The sequence below is a fragment of the Phaseolus vulgaris genome, chromosome 3 (assembly GCF_000499845.2).
Source record: "Phaseolus vulgaris cultivar G19833 chromosome 3, P. vulgaris v2.0, whole genome shotgun sequence".
In the NCBI taxonomy this organism is placed as follows: domain Eukaryota; kingdom Viridiplantae; phylum Streptophyta; class Magnoliopsida; order Fabales; family Fabaceae; genus Phaseolus; species Phaseolus vulgaris.
This window is the reverse complement of record NC_023757.2, coordinates 46,911,602-46,935,725: the sequence shown is the minus strand read 5'-3', so window position 1 is coordinate 46,935,725 and position 24,124 is coordinate 46,911,602. Positions and strand designations below refer to the sequence as shown.

General features: G+C 33.0%; 2 protein-coding genes across 7 annotated transcripts; one reads left to right on the top strand and one right to left on the bottom strand.

Moving 5' to 3' along the window:
- The first annotated feature begins 2,158 nt into the window (after nucleotides 1–2,158).
- Nucleotides 2,159–4,329, top strand: LOC137808230 (probable N-acetyltransferase HLS1). Its single transcript, XM_068609247.1, has 3 exons — nucleotides 2,159–2,730; nucleotides 2,990–3,165; nucleotides 3,254–4,329. The coding sequence occupies exons 1-3, from the start codon at nucleotides 2,563–2,565 to the stop codon at nucleotides 4,116–4,118; spliced, it is 1,209 nt and encodes a 402-aa protein (XP_068465348.1). The 5' UTR covers nucleotides 2,159–2,562; the 3' UTR covers nucleotides 4,119–4,329.
- Nucleotides 4,330–16,445: 12,116 nt separating this feature from the next.
- LOC137808228 (phototropic-responsive NPH3 family protein NPY4-like) lies at nucleotides 16,446–23,115 on the bottom strand. 6 transcript variants are annotated; one of them, XM_068609241.1, is made up of 6 exons: nucleotides 22,207–23,115; nucleotides 21,410–21,706; nucleotides 21,073–21,189; nucleotides 19,568–19,637; nucleotides 17,871–19,046; nucleotides 16,446–17,508 (listed from the first exon to the last, which is right to left on the bottom strand). In XM_068609241.1, exons 3-6 carry the CDS (start codon nucleotides 21,132–21,134, stop codon nucleotides 16,930–16,932), a joined length of 1,887 nt encoding a protein of 628 aa, XP_068465342.1. In that variant the 5' UTR covers nucleotides 21,135–21,189; nucleotides 21,410–21,706; nucleotides 22,207–23,115; the 3' UTR covers nucleotides 16,446–16,929. The 6 variants fall into 6 exon arrangements, with proteins under 6 accessions (XP_068465342.1, XP_068465344.1, XP_068465343.1 ...); XM_068609243.1 differs by having other exon boundaries at nucleotides 21,433–21,706; XM_068609242.1 differs by having other exon boundaries at nucleotides 21,654–21,706.
- Between the last annotated feature and the right edge of the window lie 1,009 nt (nucleotides 23,116–24,124).

Sequence of the window (24,124 nt, the reverse complement as noted above, 5' to 3'; positions counted from 1 at the left end):
AAACACTATAAATTGAAAAGATAGGTCTGGAACATGTAATGAGTGATTTATGCATTTATCTTTATATGGTCGAAGAATATGTATATGGTGACGTAAATAAAAGTTATTAATTTACACCACGCAAAGTATGATATATTTGTGAAAATTTGGTCTTAAAGGATTATATGGATATAATCTGTTAAGGTTTTATATATAATTTATTAGAGTCATTTACTTGATATGTCTTCCTATCTCATGTGTATTGCTTTGATACTTAGGTTAGTCATTAATCACATTTGATATGATACGGACCACTTGACTCTCATTGGAAGTTGTACGTGTGAGTTTCATAAATAGTATATTTTTACAATTTGTTTTCATTAAAAAAAAATATATAAATATGATTACCTTACGTCCCAAACTAAAACATAACCTAATAAAAAATTGATACAAACAAATATTTATATAAAAAGTATATTAACTTGTACAACTTTAAAATAAATTTATTTTAGTTTTTAAATTACATAATTATTTTAAGATCTTTATTTCTATCACATTAATGTTTTCAATTTTCCAATTAAATTAATTTATTTTTCCTACATTAAAAAAAAAAAATCACTATTCAGTTTCTTCTCTTTTCTTTTCCTTTCCCATTCTAACCTTCATCCACCCTTTCAAGAGTATCTCCTAAAGTTAGGCGAAAAAAGTTTATGATATAATGTCTACTTATTAATTTAAGGACATAGATCATAATTTAATTGTCTCAAAATTTAGTACTTAGTCAGTGTTTGGATCTGGGTGATTATTGTTCACTCAAATTAAAAAACAAGAAGGAAACATTGTGTTTGCACCTAGAGGTTGTTAGAGGAAGAGGAAAGATAAAGAAAGTGAAAAATATTTCTTTTAGCTTTTATTATATTATCCTTTACCTATTATCCCATATGTCAAATTTTTATCAATTTTTAAATGCAAAGACATACGTGTAAAATTACATTTTTATCAATTAAAAAAATATAATTTCAATCACCCATTATATCATTCACAAAATTTTATAATTTTTTTCTACACTTTTAATCTCCTTATCTTAATCCAAACACATTATTTTTCTTTAACTTTTCCTTCGTATCATAAGTCTACTCTCTCATTTCATTTCTGTTCACTAATTTAAACAAAGCATATGTTTTAATAACAAATAAAAGTTGCAATGAGTAGGGAGATAATGTGGCAGTTTCACCACTCGATTTTGGCAGTTGTAACAGATGAGGATCATAAATTTGTGATTTTATATTTGACAGTTTATAATATCCCACTTTTGCTGGAAAATCATGCATTAATGGTGAGAAAAATACATGAGGAGTAATTGCGCACAGTTATTTTAATCTACTAATAATGAGCTGTTAATGATTGTTTTAAAAAAATAATGAGTTGTCAATGATTGTTTTTAATAAATAATGAGTAATTGAAGAATAAATTGTGTTTATGAGACGATAATATTATAAATAGGAAAGTGATATTTAAAATATTTTAATTTATTGAAGAGGGATAAGTTCACATTGTGCATGTGAAGTTAGCACAGTAACTGGCAATTTGAATGAAGAGCAGCAGTAAAACGGAGAATGGCGTGATGGACAGTATGACAGTTTCCCTTTCTCACATGAAATATGCATATGCATCCCATCCCACATGATAACTGTTGATGTGCATCATGGCTGGGACCGAACCCATTGAAGAGGGAGAGTGTAAAAAGGGTAATGATTACGAATGGGGGAGATGATGGGAAGCGTCTTTTTTCCACAATTAATAAATAAAATAAATTAATTAATAGGAAAACAAAACACCTCCACAGTACTGCGCAGCCATAGCCGCCATTTCCTCTTTCCTTTCTTTCTTTCTCCCTTCTCCTACTTTTTGCTGCTCATTATTGCTTTTGTTAAATTCATTTATTTTCCTTTATTATTAGCAAACTATACAGTGCAGAAGAGAAAAAGGCAAAGTGAACAAATAAAGGAGAGAGAGAGCAGATAAAGACATATTCTTATTAAATTAAAATTAAACCCCGGAATTAAATAGCGGAAGTGGTGCGGATTGTGGGAATAGAAGGTGTGAGTGATTAAAAAAACGGCAAGAGAAAAAGGTGAAAGGATCAGGTATTTAAAGGGCCGTTAGAGAATTTGGATTTGTACCTCAAGCAATGAGAGTGAGAGGAAGAAGCATCACACACACCACAGCCTTGTTCATTCGCTCACCTCACTAATTCACTAACGCTCTTTTCCCTCTCTTAATATTTTATTATACAACTACTCCAGTTGGCTAATTGGTCCCAGAAGACACTGATCTCCGTTACGAAACGTTCAGACTCTGGTTTTATGGAAGGGTTTCTCAGGTTTTAAGCTTCTGTTACTAGCAAACAAGCCCGGATAATCGGTCTCGAAACAGCTGCAATTTCCTCACTCTCATAGCTTTAGCGCCCGGTCCCCTCTATATAAAGGGAGGTTAAGCTAAGCTTTCCTCACTCACTCAGACTCACTCACTCACTCTGATATTGTGAGGGGAGAAGAGTTAGCGTTTGGTTTTTCTCCAACCATGCTGGTTGTGACTGTGAGAGAGTTCGACCCAAATAAAGACACAGAGAGAGTAGAAGCGGTTGAAAGAATATGTGAGGTTGGACCCAGTGGGAAGCTTTCTCTCTTCACCGACCTCCACGGTGACCCTATTTGCAGGGTCCGCAACTCACCTACTTTCCTCATGCTGGTATAATTATCTCATTCTCAACTATAATCAACGTCTTTTCTTTCTTTTCTTTTTCTTTTCTTTTCTTTTCTTTTATCCCCCTCTTTCCCCCTTCCTTTTCCTTTCCTGTCGTCGCCAGTGAGCAAGCATCCACCCCAAAAATCCTTTTAACTATTTTCACGCAAAAGTCTTTCTCACCAACTTTTCAAGCCTGCACAAATCAACCAACCTTATGCGTACATAAATAAATAACAATTCATCCTTAATTTGTCTTTATCAGGTAGCCGAAATTGGGCAAGAGACAGTGGGAATGATAAGGGGTTGCATCAAAACCGTTACATGCGGAAAGAAGCTCCACAGGCATGGAAAGAATAGCACCGAACCTGGTTCCAAACAGGTCCCTGTCTACACCAAACTGGCCTACATATTAGGCCTCCGGGTTTCTCCACACCACAGGTATCTTGTTTACTTTCACTCGCTCACTAGCTCACTCGTTATGCTATTATGAAGAGTGTGGGTTTTGATTGGGTGTGTGGGCGTGCAGGAGAATGGGAATAGGGTTGAAGCTGGTGCAGAGAGTGGAGGAGTGGTTCAGAGAGAATGGAGCGGAGTACGCTTACATGGCAACAGAAAAGGACAACGTGGCATCCGTTAAGCTTTTCACCGACAAATGCGGCTACTCAAAGTTTCGCAGCCCCTGCATCCTCGTCAACCCCGTTTTCGCTCACGCACTCACACCCTCTTCCAACTTCTCCATAATACAACTTGCTCCAAATGACGCCGAGTTGCTCTACCGCACCAAGTTCGCCACAACCGAGTTCTTCCCGCGCGACGTCGACTCCATCCTCACTAACCACCTCAGTCTCGGCACCTTCCTCGCCGTTCCGCGCGGCTCATACTCTCCCGACACGTGGCCCGGTTTACCCCGCTTTCTCGCGGACCCACCCTCCTCCTGGGCCCTCCTCAGCGTGTGGAACTGCAAGGACGTGTTCACGCTCCAGGTGAGGGGCGCGTCGCGCGTGAAGAAGGCCCTCGCCAAGACCACTCGCCTCCTCGACCGCGCCTTCCCCTGGCTGCGCCTTCCCTCCATCCCCAACCTCTTCCAGCCATTTGGGTTTCACTTTTTGTACGGGCTCGGAGGGGAGGGCCCACAGGCCCAGAAGATGGTCAGGGCTTTGTGCGCCTTCGCTCATAACCTCGCCAAGGATGGTGGCTGCCAGGTGGTGGCGACTGAGGTTTCAGGTCTGGAACCCCTACGCTGCGGCATCCCACACTGGAAGATGCTGTCTTGCGAAGAGGATTTGTGGTGCATCAAGAGACTCGGGGAAGATTACAGCGATGGTTCTGTTGGTGATTGGACCAAATCCCCTCCCGGATTCTCAATTTTTGTTGATCCCAGAGAGATCTAATTTTAATTAACAACATCCACATCAACTCATTATTACTACATTAGTAATTACAGTCACAGACACCTATCCTTTTCACCAAGCAAGCAAAAAATTTCTTAGTTTTATAATGTAGTAGAGGAGGACTGAATATCCTACTTGTTTTTTTTTTTTTATATATAATTTTGTAAATGGTAGTAAAATGGATGTGGCTTTTTAAATCCCTTGAACAAAACCTGGTGGTTGTTATTTTGGGGTGTGGCGGTGTTGTGTTGTGTTGTGTTGTTGTTGTTCCGGTAGATTTGAATATCGAAGAGTGAGAGAATGAGATGTTGATGCGTGAGGTGATGTGTGAATCCGAATATCCATTTGGGATTGTGCATGTGGTGAGGCTTTTGTTAAAGGAGAAGGGAAGGTTTGTTATACTACATTTTGACGTCCTTGATAGTAATATGCCGCGGGTGGGGACCTTAACTTTGTTTTATTGGGTTCCTAGTATCTTTCTTATTGAGGGTAGTGGGAATCAAATGGCGCCCATTAAGTTCCAGTGTAAGCCTCCTAATATAGGCAATTAGCCTTTTTCTTAACCCCATCCAGAGAAAAAAAACATTACTTGGACACATAGATTCATCATGGGACATACGCTGTCTCGTATCTACTACCTCTATCAACATTCCAGGTGTTTCTTAACTCATCATTTCCCTTCCAGGAATTCCATCAAACCTCCTCTCAGCCCTTTTTTTTCTTCCTCATTTTCGCTAATGGAGATTATGTTTTTTTTTCTCATCATTATTTCAATCATAGTTTCAATACAAGCTCTTTTTATCATAGTTTAATCACCAGTTATTAACAAAAAACCGTACAGGCATTCATTTTTATTTTAATAATGCTGCAAAGGCTCTGTACTTGCTGAGGAAACTTGTACACGAGTCCATAATAAAGGTAAGCAGAAACTTTAGCAAATTTACCTTTTCTCATCTGTACAAAAACATCTAACCTTGTTTTCACGCCATATTTGGTTATAACAATAAATGCATCCTTAGCTTCACATAAAAGAGGAGGCTTTGGGGAGTAAAAGAGACTCTTTTTGAACAGCACCATAAAAAATATTAAACAACCCTCAACAAATAATGATTTTTTTAAAAAACCCATCAACTAAAAATTACCAGGAGATGTGCAGGTAAAATTTGCGGCTGAGGTATGTGTAGCACCTACCTTCGTTTTAATTGAAAGTGTGGTTTTTATGGTTAGTGTTCGAAATTTGGACTTAAGTCTCTAAAATTTGGACTTAAGTCTCTAAAATTTGGACTTAAGTCTCTAAAATTTGGAGCTTGAAGTTGGAGCTTAAGTTAATTTTAAAACAGATGTGAAATAATTAGTAATTAATATAGTGAATAGGGACTGGAATTACGCGTGATTACAACAGAAAAAGAGAAGAGGATAAAAACAAAATAAGATAAAAGGAGAGCCAGAAAGAAAAAAAATGATAGACTGAATGGTAAGTTATAAAGCATATAAAACTTCTGGTTTCAGTGCCTATCTTTATAATCATAGAAAGGTTTCTTTATCAAGATAAATAATTTTTTTCATTCAAAACACATGATACCCTATTTTGTTGTATTCTATTCAAAACATGGTCTCATTGTTTCTTGCTTTTTTTTTTCCCTGTATATGATGTCCTGTGTCTGCTCATTTACTAAGAGCAAGACACAACATGATGTTTTTTTATGTACTATTTTTCATTTGTGCTTCGTGTGTAGTTAAATTAATCTATTTAAAGTTCAAATGCAAGTGTATCAGAAAAAGATGAGGGGGAAATGTGTGAGAGAGAATGTGGTGGTTTCTTTAAGTTGACCTTTATAATGATCACTCGCTCTCAATTTGATTCCGTTTCCTTTTGTGGCTGTAGATTGGGCCTTTTGTGAACTGCACGTTTTGGGATAGTGACATATGAAAACAAGCCATAGTTCAATAATACGAGGAAAGATGAACTTTTTATATTTTTTGGTCTGCAGTGCCTTTTTTTTTATATCGGGAGTGTATGTGTCTATTTTTTAAGTTTTACCATTTGACATTAAAAAAATACCATTGTACATAAATTTTTATATTTATTTTTTATCCATTTTTTCACATAAATATCTCAAAATAAAAGAAGACACATTTTTGGTATTTTAATCGAATTCAATAAAAAATACAAAATCTATCTAAATGACTTATAATCGAAAAATATAGAAAACTTTTGGAATTCTTTTTTCTAAAAACAGTTCGATTTGCAATTTGAATATTCAAAACCAACTCAAACCAAATCAAATTTCAACATATCTTCAATATATTTATTATTAAAGAGTTGTTTGGTTTGCTACACAAATTTAATATTAATTTCGTGTTTCTTGACTCGAATTCCACACTCTCACTTGGAGACACCATCAATTTCACTTTTTCAGTTGACTTTGTGTGTTTAATGTTTTTTTCTTTCAAATTGAATTAAACTAAATCGTATATATCTTTAATGTTAGGTTTTGATATACTTTTAACAAAAAATCGAACCAAATTGTATCACAAATTCTATTTTCCTTTTTCACCAATCAATTTCCATAATTTGAAATTCAAAAGTTATGTTTGAAAAGGGTGATTTGTAAATGAACTTTAAATGATATCTTAGCATAATTTATATAAAAAGAATTTAAAACAAAAAAAATATACTGTTTTTTAAATCAATGTTTGCCATTTCTTTTCGTTAAATAAATTAAAATATATTATATTAGAACCGGTATATCTATTATATATGTATAACGATATGTATTTATAATTATTATATGTATTTAATATTCAATTAATAATATAATTTATATTTATGTCTCACAATAAATACATCTAATATATTAAATAAAAAAAGTTACTGATGTATATTATTATATGAATTAATATTAACAAAATTATATTTTATTTATACAGTTATTTTAAAAATTATATAAGCTTTGTAAAACTAATAATATGATTCAAATTTGAATTACCGTTATAATTTAAACATATATGTTAAAATTATACCAAGATAGAGTGTTTAATCTATACCGTTGAAACTAATTAAGCATCCATTTAGAATAAGTGATAAGACAACTAGGTGAAATAGTAAACAACATGTTACAGCAAAATATGATAGTTTTTCTATCTTATCTTATATATTTGTTTTTAAAAAAACTCTTAACTATAAAAGAGATCATTACGAATATAATTTAATTTTTTAATTATATAAGTTAGATTTAAAAATAAAAATTTAGTGTATGGTATCATAGCGGATTGATCCTTCTTTGTTTTTGTTCCTCTTCCTTTATCTCTTGTCTCTTCTTACTTTATCTTATCTGTTTTGTTCTGTTTTTTCTTATATGTCTTTGTTTTTTTTTTTTACCAAGAAGCATGGATCTGAAGAAAATTTAGGGATGGTTCTTCTCACTCCTACTCTAAATGGCACAAACTATTATAATTGAATTTGTGGCATGAAACAAAGATGGTTGTCCAAAAACAAGATTAAGTTTATCTATGGTGACATCCAAGGATTGACAAGAACTAATCTTGATTATGATGCTTGTGAGAGATGCAATATGACATGGTAGTGATTTCATGGATTACAAACGTGCTCAGATTGTTCAAAGTACAATATACATCGACAATACTCAATAGTTGTGGAAAGATTTAAATGAAAGGTTTCCAAATGGAGACATTTTGATACATATGATATACTTCATTAAATTAATTCAATTAGACAAAGGGAAATGAACATTCTAGGCTACTATACAAATCTCAAGGTTTTATGAGAAGAGCTCAAATTAATGAGACTGATTTCTTCTTGCACGTGCAACATGAAATGCAACTGTGATGTTCTTAAGATTATCACTAATTTTTAAGAATTAGAACAAGTGATATGTTTCTTGAAAGACTTGAAATGTTAAAACTCAAATTTTGCTTATGGAACCATTACCTAATATCAATTGTGTTTTTTTTTCTCTTGTACTACAACAAGAAAGACAACTTAATGGAAATGGTTTTGGTGAATCTAAGATTCTTATTAACAACATCAACTCACATGGAAGTTCCAAAACTATTAGCAACAATCAATATATTTCTTGGCTAGAACATTTGACGCCCTTCGTGGGACATGTAAAATTAATCTTGTGCCACTTAAGTTACATTAAGAGATGTGAAGAATGTGAAAGTATAATTGCTATGGGTGGAGGATTTTCCAGAACATACTTTCTTCAAAGATCAATCCATATAGAATTAGAAAGATAATCAAGAAAGAGCATATCGTTTGGAGAAGTTAGATGAGGAAATCATTCTCATGGCATGTAATGCAATAACTTTATGAATTTATCACAATTTTTTTTTTAACTTTAAAGTTATTGTTTTGTTTGACTTCTTTAAAGAACATCCTTATAATGGGACTATAAATTCCATGGAACTTTTTGCATAACTATATTAATGCAAAAATTGTGGACTATAACTTTTAAGATATTTTTTTCCATAAATTATTAAATCCCCGACATATGAGAAAATGATAAATAATCGCTTTAAGAATTTTTATTCCAAGTATTCAATCTCCAACATAACGAGGAAAGAACAAACACTCGCTCTAAGAATCTTTATCCTATGGATTATCAAATCCCTATATACAAAAAAAGATTACAAAATCTTAAATACATTATTGTTTAATGCACAAAGTTTATAATTTATAAAGTGAAAAATAAATTATGAAGGTCACATTTTGATATTTTAAACATATTTTAAACATGAAAAAAGTAACAAACTTTTAAATATATTATCTTATTTAGGACATGAAATTGTTTATAATGTCTAAGTTAAAAAGTGATAGGTATGATTTTGATCTATCTTAAACAAGTTTTGAATTAAATTTGAGAGGTTGTATAGTGATAAGTATAATTCCAACTTACTTTAAACAAGTATTCACTTATACTTGAGAAATCGTGTGATAATAGATAAATTTCTAATCCATCTGATTGTTAAAAATTAATTAAAACTTTTAAATTTAGTTACTAATAAATAAATTGAGAAGTATCTCTCCCACATAAACTTAGAAGGATTTTATATAATCAAACTAGAAAATAAAGATATAATATGGATCAAAGCATTATATGAGTAACTAAGATTAAAATAATAATTAATTAAAAATAAATAATAATATGAGAAAAACAATAGCAATGTCTATTTTATTTTTTATCAAAAGTTATAAAATTTAAAAAATAAAACTAATAAAAACTAAGAGAAAAGGTCACATTGAGTGCTCTAAAAGAATCACCATATATATCTAAAATTGTTGATCAGCGACTTCAAATTTCACAGTTTTGTAAACTGGGTTACACCGACACTATAAAAATATCTGGATCCCATGGCATATCTAAAATTTTGTAGTGGTAGGTTTAAAGTTGCTGGAAATTTTAGCAGCTTTCATTAGATATATTGCTACTAATTCGGTTTGAAAGAAAATACGCAAGTGACTGAAATTTCTCCACGTCTTGCTACGGAAAAGTGAAGAGTACGTGATGAGTTGGCTGACTTATCTTTGCATTAGCACCAGTGTTTTTCCAACGGAGAGCCTCTGTACCAACATTTTCTTTGCAGTAAGATTTAGCCATTCATCACATTCTCCTTTTTATTCATTATTATATCACAATAATCAATAAATGGTCCTCATTTTTGCATCATGGAACGACAAAAAAAGTTTCTATTCTTTATCCAATAATTAAATTGCCAACATGTACAGCATTCTCTAATTGGGATTATGGGTGGAAATATCAGGTAAAGTTCGAACTTCTTTAGTCTTCATTGCTGGGTTTATATGTCCAAAATTTTCTCCTACTTTGCTTTTTTTAATTAAGTTTGATAAGATAAGATACATATTGCAACGATATTCGACAAAAGAAAGCTCTACGAAGCAGGAAAGTGATTGCCAGTAAGTTAATCCCATAGAGTTTGAAATATTTTTAATTATAAAAATTCCACTTTAATTTTTTTTAAAGTTTTTAAGGCTAGCATAGAATTAGTAAAAAGAGATTTTCATTATTGTTACCTTTTTATGGAAATATTTGGAAACCGAAAATAAAATGAAAATACTGATGCTTTTATAATTAAAATCAAGATAAAAATAAATAGGTTTGTTTTTATGGTAGGATAAAGGAAACATAAAATAGTGCCAATATTGTGAAATTTAATTCTAGGATATACATATGAAAAAAAAAATGTATTAGGTGAGAAAAAAAAATCTTCCTTGATGGTATTTTTATGAAGATTCGTTCCAACGTGGCCCAAGGGAGTCTTAGATTATTGATTAAGGAGTAATCTTAGATTAATAATTATGGATCTATGAGTCGCATTAAAAAAGAGATAGAAAATATTGAATGGGTTAATTGGTGAGTTGTTGCCGTGAGTGTTTTTCTTCAATTGACTGGTTTGTTTTAAGTAAAAGGACAAATGGTGAGTTAAAGTCAAATTTGGGTGGCATTTAATTTGTTTTTTTCCAGTTACTTTTCATTTACAATAGTTAATAAGTGGGATGCTATAACAGTTAACATGCTTTTGGAGGACAAAGAACACTTTTTTTTCTCTAGCTACATTAAGGTAGGATTAGACTAATGTGACCATGTGTGTCGGGAAGTTAGTGTGTGACAATCACATTCTAGTTAAAATTATCCTTTAAAACATTCACTACATTGTTTATTTGTCCCAATCATGGATTTACTATTACTATTAAACTGCTATGAGATTACTTGGATGTTTCTATCTAACATTAGCAATAATAGGTGGAAGTCAATAGCATTACACTTTCCCGTTTGAAAGCACATAATTTAGAAAAGTGGCACGTCGTGAGGCTAATTGGAGCCATCTAAACGTTGTTTGATAATTATTATTTTATGAAAGAGTAGGAGAAAGAAAGTTAGACAATGAAATCATTTGGGCTTTGGCAAGAAAGATGAAAAAAGCCTAATTTAATAGCTCTGAAATAGGTTTAGCCTTATCCACTACGCAAAGTAGCGAACCTTACTGTACACCATTGCAAGCCCATGATTGTTCCCAAGGTATCTCTCTCTCTCTCTCTCTCTCTCTCACACTCTTTTTTGGTCTAGTCTTATCAAGATTCTTATGCCTATGCATGTCACCTCACTGGACTACTTTACTCAAGTTATGATTTCTAATATTTTTACTGTTGAAGTTCTTCAACCATGTGGACTTTAGCTTGATTTAAGTTTTTTTTTTCCCCTTTCCTTGCATCACATCAAAGTTAAATGTAAGGATTTGACTTGTCATGTCACAATGTTAAAAGTTTTAAGTTGTAACAGGTAAATCAATGATTTTGAATTCTCCGATCTATCTCTCTCATATTAGGTTATCTTATCTAAGATTTTTGAGATTTCAGATTTACCATACCTAATACGTAATGTCTTTTATGTTTCAAGAACGGTAAATAATATGATAAATAGATTTTACATCCCATATTTGTGCTCAAATGTAATGAGGATCTAAAAGCTAGTAATATATTCAACCCAAACCTTACAACGTTTGGTTCTACTTCCCTTCCAACTCCTTTTCCCTTACAAAATTTGGCAGTCAACAACCAGTTTCAATAATCAAAACTATTTTTTTTTAGCTGCATGCCAGCATTTGCTCACAGTTACATTGAACTGATTGAAATATCAGCTAAATGATGTCACTATCCTCTAACTCCCCATGTTACTTGGGTGAGATGATTATTCAATAACTGAATGGTGCTCTAAAGTCTCTAGACCATGGCCTAAGATAGTAAATGCTTTCCATTTCTGGATGGGGTAGATTTTGTTTTCCCTACAACAGTAGAAGCAGAGCTATCTGACGTATCAGAAACACTTAGCTCACCATTTCTTTCTTTGCTTCACCAAATCTATATCTTCTTTAACACGAGACCCTTTCCTTTTACTAGGCAGCAGGCATTCTCAGAGTATTGTCATTGCCATTTCTGATGGCCTCAATGGTTCCATGTGATAATTTTAGAGCATTAAGTTCCCCTTTACATTTCAATTACAACATCCCATTGCTATTCTGCGTTTGTTATAGTAGACCTAGAGCTCCCATGAGATTCTCTGTGAGAAAAGCATCTCACCCAGTTCAAAGATAACAACCTGGCATAACGACATGCATGATAAACCACTCGCTCCGCACACCATGCACGCAAGCCCCTGCAGACAATTTGGAAATGAGGTTAACTGGTTAAGGATTAATGTCAATTAGACTCTTGGATTCTTAATAACAGATAGGGTGAGTTAAGATAGTCCATTCGAATATCTCCTTATAATAAGTAATATGAAGATAACATGTCTAAATGCTGTAATGCAGTAATTCTCTATTTAAGTTTCATTATTATTAGCATATTAGAATATCTCCTTAGAGAAGTAATACGAAGAAGGTAGCATATATCTAAATGTAGCAATGCATTAATTGAGTTTCCAGCTTATTGGTGCTTAAAAAGTAAAACTTAAGCAACCATAATTGATCAGATGTATATATACTATATAATACATAGTTCACGCAGAGCTTATAGGCTAAGTTAAAGTACAAGGGGTTTTACCTTTAAATACTTGTCAATTGCACGATAAAGGCATCATGAGATACTCTGGAAAGCTTGATACTAGTTCAGCAAAATTAACAAATTTTGAAAGAGGTAAATTAGGATCACATGCAATCTCAGCAAGGTATCTACTGAAATTCATCTTCCAACAGAGAATCTGTCAGAACATGTTGATCACACTATACAAACTCTTCTACTGGCCTATGCATATATCAATATAAAAAGTTGTGTTACCAACTGGGGCACAAATTAATAAATTAGAGAACATAGTCTCCTCAAGGCACATACCTATTATCCTAATCACTTCAGATTTTACCAACTCTTCAAATTTCAACAGAATAGTTACCTTTAATAACTTCACAAGAAACTGAGAGAGACTCTTCACAGTAATATTTGGATTATGGTCTCCAATTATAATCTATTCTGTGCAATATCTTCTAGGATCACACCCTTCTAGAAGCTAGACATCCAGTTTTGAGGCATAAACTTTTAGACTTCTCCAATTACGGCAACAGAAACATTGCCTGTTGGTTAAATGTTGGGATAACATTAATAAAGATGAAAATTATGTGACAGTCATGCTTTTCAATCATTTAAAATTAATTATGTATAATTTTTTAAAATTTATGATAACATGCATATTTTATTCATTTATATCTAAATTGTTATGGATGAATGTTTTTAAACATAGTAGTATAAGCTTAAAAACAAAACATATTCAACTTTTCCAACCTTTTAACAACTTTTAATCCCCTTTAAACATAAAGTACATATTTACGTGTGAGCATAATCATTCTTCATCCTCCACATTTTGGTAGACTCTTGCTCTTTCTTTAATAGAACATATTCCCCTTAATCTTCCAATCAATTTTTTGTCCTTCAAGTTTCTCTGTTTTTGTTAATCAGATTCATGACATCAACTATTGTCACCAAATTATTGTGTTATTTTTTCCTATTGCATCTCTACTTATTAATACTTCTTATGTCTTTCATCCCCTCCTTGTTAGGAATAAGCTCTTAGCCTAGCACATGCCTAATTGATTTATCATAGTATCTCATATCTTGGATTCCAATAAATAATTATTAATAGAGACTTACATTTGAGTTTGGTGCATTTTTCTTCTCTTCTACACTTATAAATGATTGAAAAGAGAACATGCAATGTCACATCTAATAAATCTCCTCTTTATTGTCTAGAATTTCAAGTCTCCCACGTCTAAATTAAGACTTTAAATTCATATTCTTCATCATTGTCATTGTTCATGGCTAAATCTCACCTCTAGCGTGGAAAATTATACATTTCTCCACTCCATTATCACTTTATTGTCTTATCAAGAGTTAACTCATTGTATTGACAAAAGTATTGATTTTTCCTTAAGAATGGATATCAAACTCAGAACGATCCGTTCTAAAATCTCAAGTATAATATTAACTAAATATAAAAAGATGTTTCAAAGTTTATTTGAAAGTTTGTATTGTGAATTTGTAAGAAATTAAATAAAAAGCAAAGTAAATAATTTCAATTGAGAAAATTGGAATTGAGATTAATCTTTGTCACTCGTCTGTATTTTAATAAATAAAAACATATAACATTCTAACGTGGTTGACATTGATGCACATATTGATTTCTCGCATACAAAATTATTAAAATTATCTCCTAATTATCGATTTCTTGCATATTTATAGAAACTTTCTTATTATTACAAACCTATGTTATAAAGCAATTAAAATTTCAAATCTTTTCCTAGTATTCAAATATGTTAAGCATTATCATTTAAATCAGATGCTTAAAAGTACTATCCAATCAAATATAAGGATCAAAATCAAGAATAAAGATTCAAAGTTTAAGAATAAAATGACAATACCAATATCACCTCAATACATAATAAGAGTTTGAATAAATTATTCACAATCCCAGAGGGAAGACTTCACCACACATATTGTCTATTACAAGCATGGAAAACAAAAAAAGAAGATTAAAAGTGTTTCTCCTTAACGATTATCTCCTCTAAGATTTTTTTATCTCTTATTATCCTCCCTCCTTGGTCCTAGGGTTCTGCCTCACGACTTCTATTCAACCAAATTTGATGTAGGTTAAGTGACATCTTGTTTAAGCGAGATATTACTTCTTAAGTGAGTTTCACGAGAAAAAGTCAAACTTCACTAAAGTGAACTCGCTTAAGCGAGCTTTGGATGAGTTTGTAATCTATAAAGTATTTATTTAAAGAAAGAAAAATATTTCTGATTGTAAAATATGAAAGATATTATAATCTGGGTGGTGTAAATAGAAAAAAAAATACAATTTTGGATTCTGAAATATATTTTTTTAAGGACAAAATAATCTTTTTAAATAACTTATATATGGTGGTGAGAAATCATGGTGTTGCACGAACAAACAGCCTAGTAGATACTGTTAATTTTCTTTTACGGTGGTGGACTAACTCATAAGGTGGGCTCTAATAAATTTATTGTAAATTTAAAACCAGTTAGCCTTTGTTCACTTCAAGATTTTCCAATCCTATGGGATATTTTTTTGGATATTTTACAATTTTCTTCATCATCTCTGATTTATTCTGGAATAGGTTTTCTAAAATTTTATTTTTATATTTGGAAAATCCATTCTGGACGAATATGCGGTGATAGGAGAAATTTGTGGATTCTTGAGTGCAATTTCTTTTTATGTGAAACCTTTGATTATGTGATTGGTCTCACAAGAACAAAGTCTAAATGAGGTAAGACGAGTCATTTTAACTTTACTAAAAGACAAGGTTAAGAGACATTCAGAACTGAAACAATATGCAAAACAACTTGCTCAAAACTGACCGCCATTAAAACCATGCTAAATTTTTATTTATTATTATCATAGATATTTTCTTGTCTTTGTTGGTTCCAATGACTTATTTAGACACGAATTTGGTCGTTTAAATAAGTATACAATTGAAGATATTAACCATACATTTCTTGACTTTTGAAACTAATCCTTATTATTTTAATCTAGCTCTTCCTACGAGCTGATTGTGTCTAGAGAACCAGATGAGCACACCATTGTCGCTTAAGACATAGTTTGTGTTCTTATCGGAAATTAAATGAACTCACGAGTTCCTATCGAAAAAGAAATGAACTTAGGAGTGTAAGTGGGTGATGACAGGATGTTCCTCAAGAAACAAGTTTTGAGTTGGTGTTAGAGAAAGTGGACTATCCGATACTTAAGTTAGTATGAGGACAAAGATAGCTAGTTCTTAACCGTACCATACAAAATAGATTGTACTTTCTGGAGAGTGAGTATTTATAGATTCATCATGTAGTATTTTCTGAATTGATGTTTGTAAACCCCTTGAATTGGTTATGTAACTACTACTTAATGTTCCATAAATAATCACTCATGATTTAAGACTTATTGATTATATTGTTTTACTTCATGATCATTAATGACAAGTAACAGCTCATTTACGAAATCAGGTAATCAATTGGAACTATTAGTCATCCCAGACCTGGGGCGGGCAGTTAGAGTTTGTGAGGTAATAGAGAAAAGTGACTTCAAAATTTGAACTTGGACGACTCGTTGCAAACTACGGTTGAACCAGGATTTCGTACCAAGCACAAACGTACTACATTCAAGAGAAATTGTAAATGATTTCAGTTGTAACACCAAAATAAATTTGATTTCTCAGATCTCTCAAAAGGTATCGTATCTCAGATGTATGGAAAATTCAAATTTATCACACCTAGTGTCTCCTATGTGTTTAAATAATGGTGAATATTAAGTTCAACAAGTTTCACAGTCCATATCAGTGCTCAAATGAACATTAATCACGGATCAAACTAAGTAATTATCACAACACAAGCTTTCAAACTCTCGGCGCCTTCCTGATCTGATTCGTTCTAGATGTCTCTCTCTTCCCTTTAAAACTAAGGTTACAAATTTAGCACGTCACAAACCAGTCTCTAATAATCAAAACTGGGTCACTCACTTCTAGAGCTCACACCTAACCTAATATTAGTAATGGCTGAATAGAAGTTGCATCCCAAGAGGCATGATACAAACCCCAATTAACAAGTAGTTTTGGTGCTTCATTTTTTTCCCACTTGCCAACATTTGCTCGCAGTTACATTGACCTGACCGAAGTATCAGGTGGAAGATGTCAGTATCCTCTAACTCCTGATGCTACTTGAGTGAGATGATTATACAAACTACATGGAGCTCTAAAGTATGCAGAACATTGGCTAAGATACTGAATGCCTCCTGCTTCTAGATGGGGTCGATTTTGTTTCCTCTACAACTGTTGAAGCAGGACTCTCTGATGTATCAGAGCTAGTTAGCTCACCACTTTTTTCTTTGCTTGACCAAATCTTTGACATTATCTTCTTTGACATGAGACCTTTCATTTTACTAGCAGCAACATTCTCAGCATTGCCTTTACCACAATTATTGTTGTTTCCACCGCTGGCCCCATTGATTCCACCTGATAATTTTAGTGCATCAAGTTCTCCTTTTAGAGATTTTAAGTCTTCAATTGTTCCCACAGCATCCCATTCCTCTTCTGTGTTTGTTATAGTAGACCTTGAGCTCCCATGAGATCCACCAGGAAGAAAGGCCCTGATAGACCCGGAATGATCAGGTGTGCTGTTGCCTCCTGAAGATGTTGTAGCTCTCAGCTGCTCAAAGAAGAGAACCTGCACAACAACACGCATGGGAAGCCGCTCGTTCTGCACAGCATGCATGCAAGCCTCAGGAGACAACTTTCTGCAGTTCATCAACCGACATATTCTTTTCTTTTCACTCTTACTAATTCCAGGATGCTCCTGCATGACATAGTACATTCAGTCAGCCTTGTAAATATGGTTAAGTTCAATGGGACCAATCCATATGTTTTCATATAATCAACGAGGGTAGCCAATTTCCAGGCTTTAAGTTGAAATAATATTACAAGACCTACATGAAAAATCATTACACTAAATAGCCAACAAAATTTAGAGAAGGGTATCTAACAGATAGTGTTAGTTAAGATGTCATTAGTTGGCCAGATGTAGTATAAAGCACTAATTGAGTTGCCAACTTGTTGATGTTTAAACTTTGGGTTTTGAAAAAAGAAAGAAAAACCTAGCAAAAGATACTTGGACAGATTTATGATTACAGGCTAATTTAAAGTATAAGGTATATTTACCTTTAAATACATGTCAATGGCACGATAAAGGCCATCATGAGATGCTCTAGGAAAGCTTGATACTAGTTCAGCAAGATTAACAAAATTTGGAAGAGGTAAATGGGGATCACGTGCAATCTCAGCAAGGTAGCCATCTACCAGTTTTGCTACCTTAGCCTTTGAAGTGTCCGAAACAATCCCGGGGCTTCTGATCTCCTGAAATTCATCTTCCAACAGAGAATCCAACTGAACATGTTGATCACATGCAACAAACTCTTCTACAAGCCTTTGCACAATATCCACATCAAAAATTGTGTCACCAACTGGGGCCCGAATTAATAAATCAGACACCTTAGCCTCCTCAAGGCACATACCTATTCTTCTAATCAATTCAGATCTGTCCAACTCTTCACATTCCAGCAGAATAGCAACCCTTAATAACTTCACCAAGAAACTGAAAGAGACACTGCCCACATCCACGGGTAATAATCGAATTATGGTCTCCAATAATAATCTATTCTTTACAGTATCTCCGCCTTGGACCACACCCTTGCTAAAGCCAGGCATCCTTCTTGAGGCATAAGCATTTAGAGATTCTCCAATTACAGCACCAGAAACATTGCCTTTGGTTAAAATTGTTGTTATAATCCGTTCATAGTGATCAAGTTGGAGCTCACATAGGTCCTCCACCCACCAGTCCTTTGGAACCAATTGTTGTTTCCTCACATTATTGAAGTGAGGATCATTACTATTTTCAGATGGTAGCTTTTTCCTGTTATAGGTATATGACCACTCCACCTTTGATGTATCGATTGAAGCCTTGGTAGCTACAGAGTCAATGGCATGGCTCACTACTTTAAGTTCCTCAGACCATGGAAGAAGGGACATGGTAGTTTGAAGAACAATAATCGAGTCCTTCCAACTCCTGAAAATGCTCGAGTTGAGGAAGACTTCAATCTTATAGATAAGATTTCCTTTCTCAACAGTTTCATGCATCTCAAGATATTCTGCTGCACAGCGAGCTGCAACGACATTGTATGCATTAAGAGTGACTGTCATACCATAACAGAACTTGGCACATATTTCAAAAGCAGCAGGTCCGCCAGGAATGTCTTGGATATGGACTTCATCATTGTTTTCCTCGCTAGTGTTTGTAATCACCTTTTGAATGCGTGCACTTTTCGACAAAAGAGGAAACTGCATAAACAGAGAAGCTTAAGGTCATGATCAAAAGTAGAGAAGATTAGAAATACAAAGCATGTGTATTTCAGTGTAGCAAAGTAGGCAAAGTTGTTATGAAATCGAATTAACTGTTTTTGACAGACTGCTAATCGCAGCAATCCAAGTATCCAGCCTGGTCACCTAATTGGCTAAAAAACCCGAATTACATACTCAGACCCTACTTGAACTGGTCTTCATAGTATTAATCAAAATTTTCATGGTGCTAAAGAGCAAAGAACAGATTTCACTATGTTAGAACATCGTTTTACCACACATTTCCCCTTTCAATGAGTATTGACGTACGGGATTTATGACGAAGGTTATCCTTCATGTCCATAATCAGAACTTTATAATGGCAGGAATCAATTACAGACTTTCCCTTCTAATAAAGGGATCAAGAGATGCCTAATTCACATGAAAAATTAGCAGCTCATATGCCTGTGATGTGACCTATATTTAAGATTGCCATATCAACTCAACCTCAGATGGAATCTTACCTTGTGGAGATAAAATTTTACATTTCCAACATTAACTACTATGTCAGTTGCCAACTCAGTTGCCACATACCTGACAAAAATATGCTTCATATTAGTTTTAAATGAAATTAACAAATCAAAGACAAGAAACAAAAGAATATAAAGAAAAGATATTATAAGAAAATCTACTGAACATGCCACAGAAGAAAAAGATGCAATGCAGTTTATGCTATTTAAGATTCTCAAGCATACACTATGGAAAGATTGTTATGTGTCTGTTTTTGTTCGTATTACTGCACTAATACCATGCATGCCTTTATGCTGTCCTTTGATAAAACAGGAAAAGTTAAGTAGAAGACTACAGAGTATATAGCATTTAAACGACAAAGGAAGCAATGACTAATATCACATCCAATTCACTATAACTGGAAAAAACAAAAAGAATTCAATTTGAAAATAATTGATTATATGAAAATGTAAGAGGATTGGCGTATCCTCAAATATCAAATATTTTTTGCAAAAATGAATTGAACCCATTAATAAACATCATTCGAAAAGTGAGTGAATACTATAGAGTATATATAGACTACATCATGTCAGTTAAATGACAAAGGGAGATATGTCGGATATTATATCCAAAAAAAGGTCACTGGAAAAAAATTAAAAGAATTCAATTTGACATGAAATGATTATAAAAAATGTACAAGACTTCAAATGTATAAATGCTTAAATTAATATATGTAACTCTTAAATTAATATTATTATAAAAAAAATCAATTCATTGGTAAATGAAATATACATTTTTAATTGTATATTTTTTATTCAATGTCCAAACACAGGGCATCTGACCAGAACTGCATACTAGTTCGACACTATTGACTGAAAATGGGAATCTGTCTTGTCAGATAAGAACATTTTTATTCCCTTGAAAATTAGAAAGGCTATGAGATATATAAAAACAAATAAAAAAAAGAAAAAAAAAATTAAGGATTTAAACCAAATCCATGTTCAATTCAATTAAGCAAGTCTATCACCATCTAATATAATGATATATGCATGAACAGCGAAGTATAGATCAAATCCAGTCTAAATCTGGAGTCACCATCTTCATGAGAGAAAATGATAGCCTCTAATTTTAAGAATAACACATAGGGAAGATTAAATTATCGGCCAATCTGTTTTCTTAGAGAAAAAAGTCCAAAACTGATTGTTTTTTAAAGTTCATGAAAATCGAAGAGAAGTCCAGCAAGACAAAAATCATGAAACTACAACTGATTTTGTGCCTATAAAGATTGATTTGCTTTGCACAGAGTAGAATGAACTATTATCAGGAACCAATCCGAAAAAAAACCCAATACTGGGATTTAGAAGGAAATTAGTTTGAAAGCATCGACCACAAGAAGCCCAAAACACATACCCCCAAGCAAGAGCTAAACAAAGAGGAGAGAAAGGTAAATAAAGTAACTTGCATACACATCACATATGAAGCGATGTTCTAAGTAGAGAGATGAGATTGATTTTCATACCTGATATTATCGCCATCATTCTGAAAAGAATCTGGTTTAGATCCAAGTTTCATAAACTTCATCTTACCCAAAGGAAATGACTATGTTGCTCCTTTTCCCCCCTATGTTGCTCTACCTCTGAAAGACAGACCACCAACCCACAGTTTAGATTTGAAAAAAGAATGAGATAACTTGTTAGAATCCAGAGTGAGGAAAGGAGGATCAAATAGAAATATGGTATATTTCCTATTAAGACCGAATCTTTTTCACAAAACGAGGTAAGCGTGCCAAGAGAGTTTTTTAAATGTTTTTCTTTCGCTCACTTGACTTGGAAAGTGTCAAAGATAAGGTTACTTACTGCAATGGTAACAGTCCAAGTACCTCAGAAAAGAATGGCCATGCTAGCAGACATTGCTAACAGAAACAGACTATCTCAAACATAAAAACAATTCCTCAAAGACAAAATCAGAGACAACCCCACTTGCTCAAAACTGACACCACCGCCCCAACCATGATAAAATTATGTATTTGATTCTAGATATTTGGTTCATTTTCTTCTCTTTGTTGGTTCCAATAACTTATTTTGACACCAAGAGCTACACCTTTTCCTTTGCTAGCCACTTTTCAGCTTTGTCCCTCCTTTAAAGCTCAGCACCTGCCACAACACACAACATGTATGAATCAAGAGAAGAACCACAGAAGCAGTAGAACATTGGCACCAATTTCTAAGAAATAAGTGGTGTTTTCAATGATCATTGCACATGTAAAATTGGCCTAGGAAAAAAAGCCATTAATTCAAAGACTACATATAAGTGGACAACAACATTTTTCTGAGAATTTAAATCTAGAAAGCTTCATAGACATTAGAAATCAAGCTTCATAATGATCAATTGTTTTCAATAAACCAAAAAAATAAACAATCCGCAACAGGTTTTCATGTTCAGCTTAATACACACGATACACCAAAAAATAAAATAAAATCAGCAAAACAAAATCAAGCAGACCCAGGACAGAAATTGGCAAAGGTTTTTATTTTTTATATTTAAACCTTCAGACCTTTTATATAATGTAGCAAACTGTAATGAACAAAGAGAATGGATAGGGAAGAATATGAAGGGACAGGAAGAAATCTCAACAGAAACACAGTATACGTACCAGACCCTGAATTGTTCTTCTTCTCTTTCCTGTAATAAATATTGGAGAAACGAAAGTGGATTGCGTGACAAGTAGAGTAAAACAAGTAGAAGCAGATAACAAGAAAGGAAAGTGGTGGAGGCAAAGAGTCAGAGCTAATCAAAGAGATCTGAAATCAGAAGGCATGTATGTCTGCCTCTGCCAAGTAAGAAGAATCTAACATGGGGTGGCCACGACAACAAACACAAAGTTCAGTGCATGAGTGACACTATATCTTGAAAAAACAACCCCACATATCACATAAACTACCCAACCAAACCCAAAAGACTACCCTTCTAAAAGATAACTCGTTCCTCATCTTTGGCAGCCACCGCAGCTACACAAACACAAAAAGCCAACCATCATCACAGTACTCCTCTCTCTCTCTCTCTTTCTCTTTGATCAAAACTTTTGGATCAACACCCTTGCCCCCACCACCACCACCCTTCTCTCCTTTCCCATTCTCTTCTCGTAGTCTCTTAAGCTACAAAACAAAAGCATTCACGAAATATGCAACAGTCCAAGTTGTCCATCTTTCATAGAAAATAAAATAAAAAAAAGTTTGGAAAGAAATAATAATTGATTTGTGACTTTAAAGTGAGGCTTTTAAAGTGAATAATAATAATAATGAACTTCTTTATTAGTAGTTCAGTTCTGGCTTGGAAGCAAGTAATAAAGTAAAAGCAGGTTCTGTTAAAATGATGGCCCCTCACACCACTCTCTCTCTCTCTCCGTGTTTTCAGTGTCCGCTGTGTCAGTGTATGCATGCAGTGTGTATGCACGCTCATCTGACAGCAACCACTTTGTTGCTCTCTTCTCTTCGCCAAACACAAACGGCTTCGTCTCGGGACGTGAGGCAAACCAGAACCACCCAACAACTGTGACCTCTCCTCTTCCTTAACCAGAAAATGGTCTTTTATAATTTATTTATTTTTTTAATAAAAATTACGGAAAAACAATTATATTCAGTCTTTTCAGGATTTATAAGAAAAATATATATTTTAATAAAAAATTAAGACGTTATTCAAAAATAAATAAATAGTTTATTGTGTAAAAGGAAATAATCTTCCTTGTACTTTGATAACAATGAACAAGCTTTTAGAAAACGGTTCTATGTTTGGATATCCATTTGGGTAGTTCCAACACACTTTTTCCTTCACTAAATTTAGTTTGTCGTTATGTTTGGTGGTTCCTTCACTTTTTCTTTCACTAAAAGTAAATCTTTTACTTAAAATTTGTATGTTTAGATTAAAATTGTCAGACTTAAGTTCGGATATGTTTTATTTTGCTAAGTGTTTATAAAAAAAATATATCGATGGTAACTTTCAAATGAACCTTAATTTATGTCAAATGTTCAAATCCTGTCATCCCTATCCTAACTATTATATAGTTGTCATAGTGCCAACATACATTTAAAGAAATCAATCATATCACCTTTCTGAGTTTGTTAATGCAAGTTTGAAGACTGGAAACACTACATCAAACATAGCATAAATTGCTTTTCAAAGTTTATTTTCTATTCAGAATACTTATTCAACATCAACATCAAATAAAAGTATTTTTGTTAGGAATATTTAAACAAATTCCATTCTATCCACGCACTCTTAAACGAAAAATATTTGAAACATAAATATATTATTTACTAAAAAAAATTATTTATTAAGTTGAATATTATTTATAAACTAAAAAGTCATTTTTATCTTAATAATTTTTATTATTAATACAAATTTATAAAATAATTCTAATTTAATATGTAACACTAATTATCAAAGTTTTAATTACAAACTACTTTAATTTTAATTAATTATTAATTTAATTAAAAATTAGTTTAGAAACTGAAATAGCTACTAACTAAAATATTCTATATATTAATTTAAAAACTAATTTATAAATTTTTAAA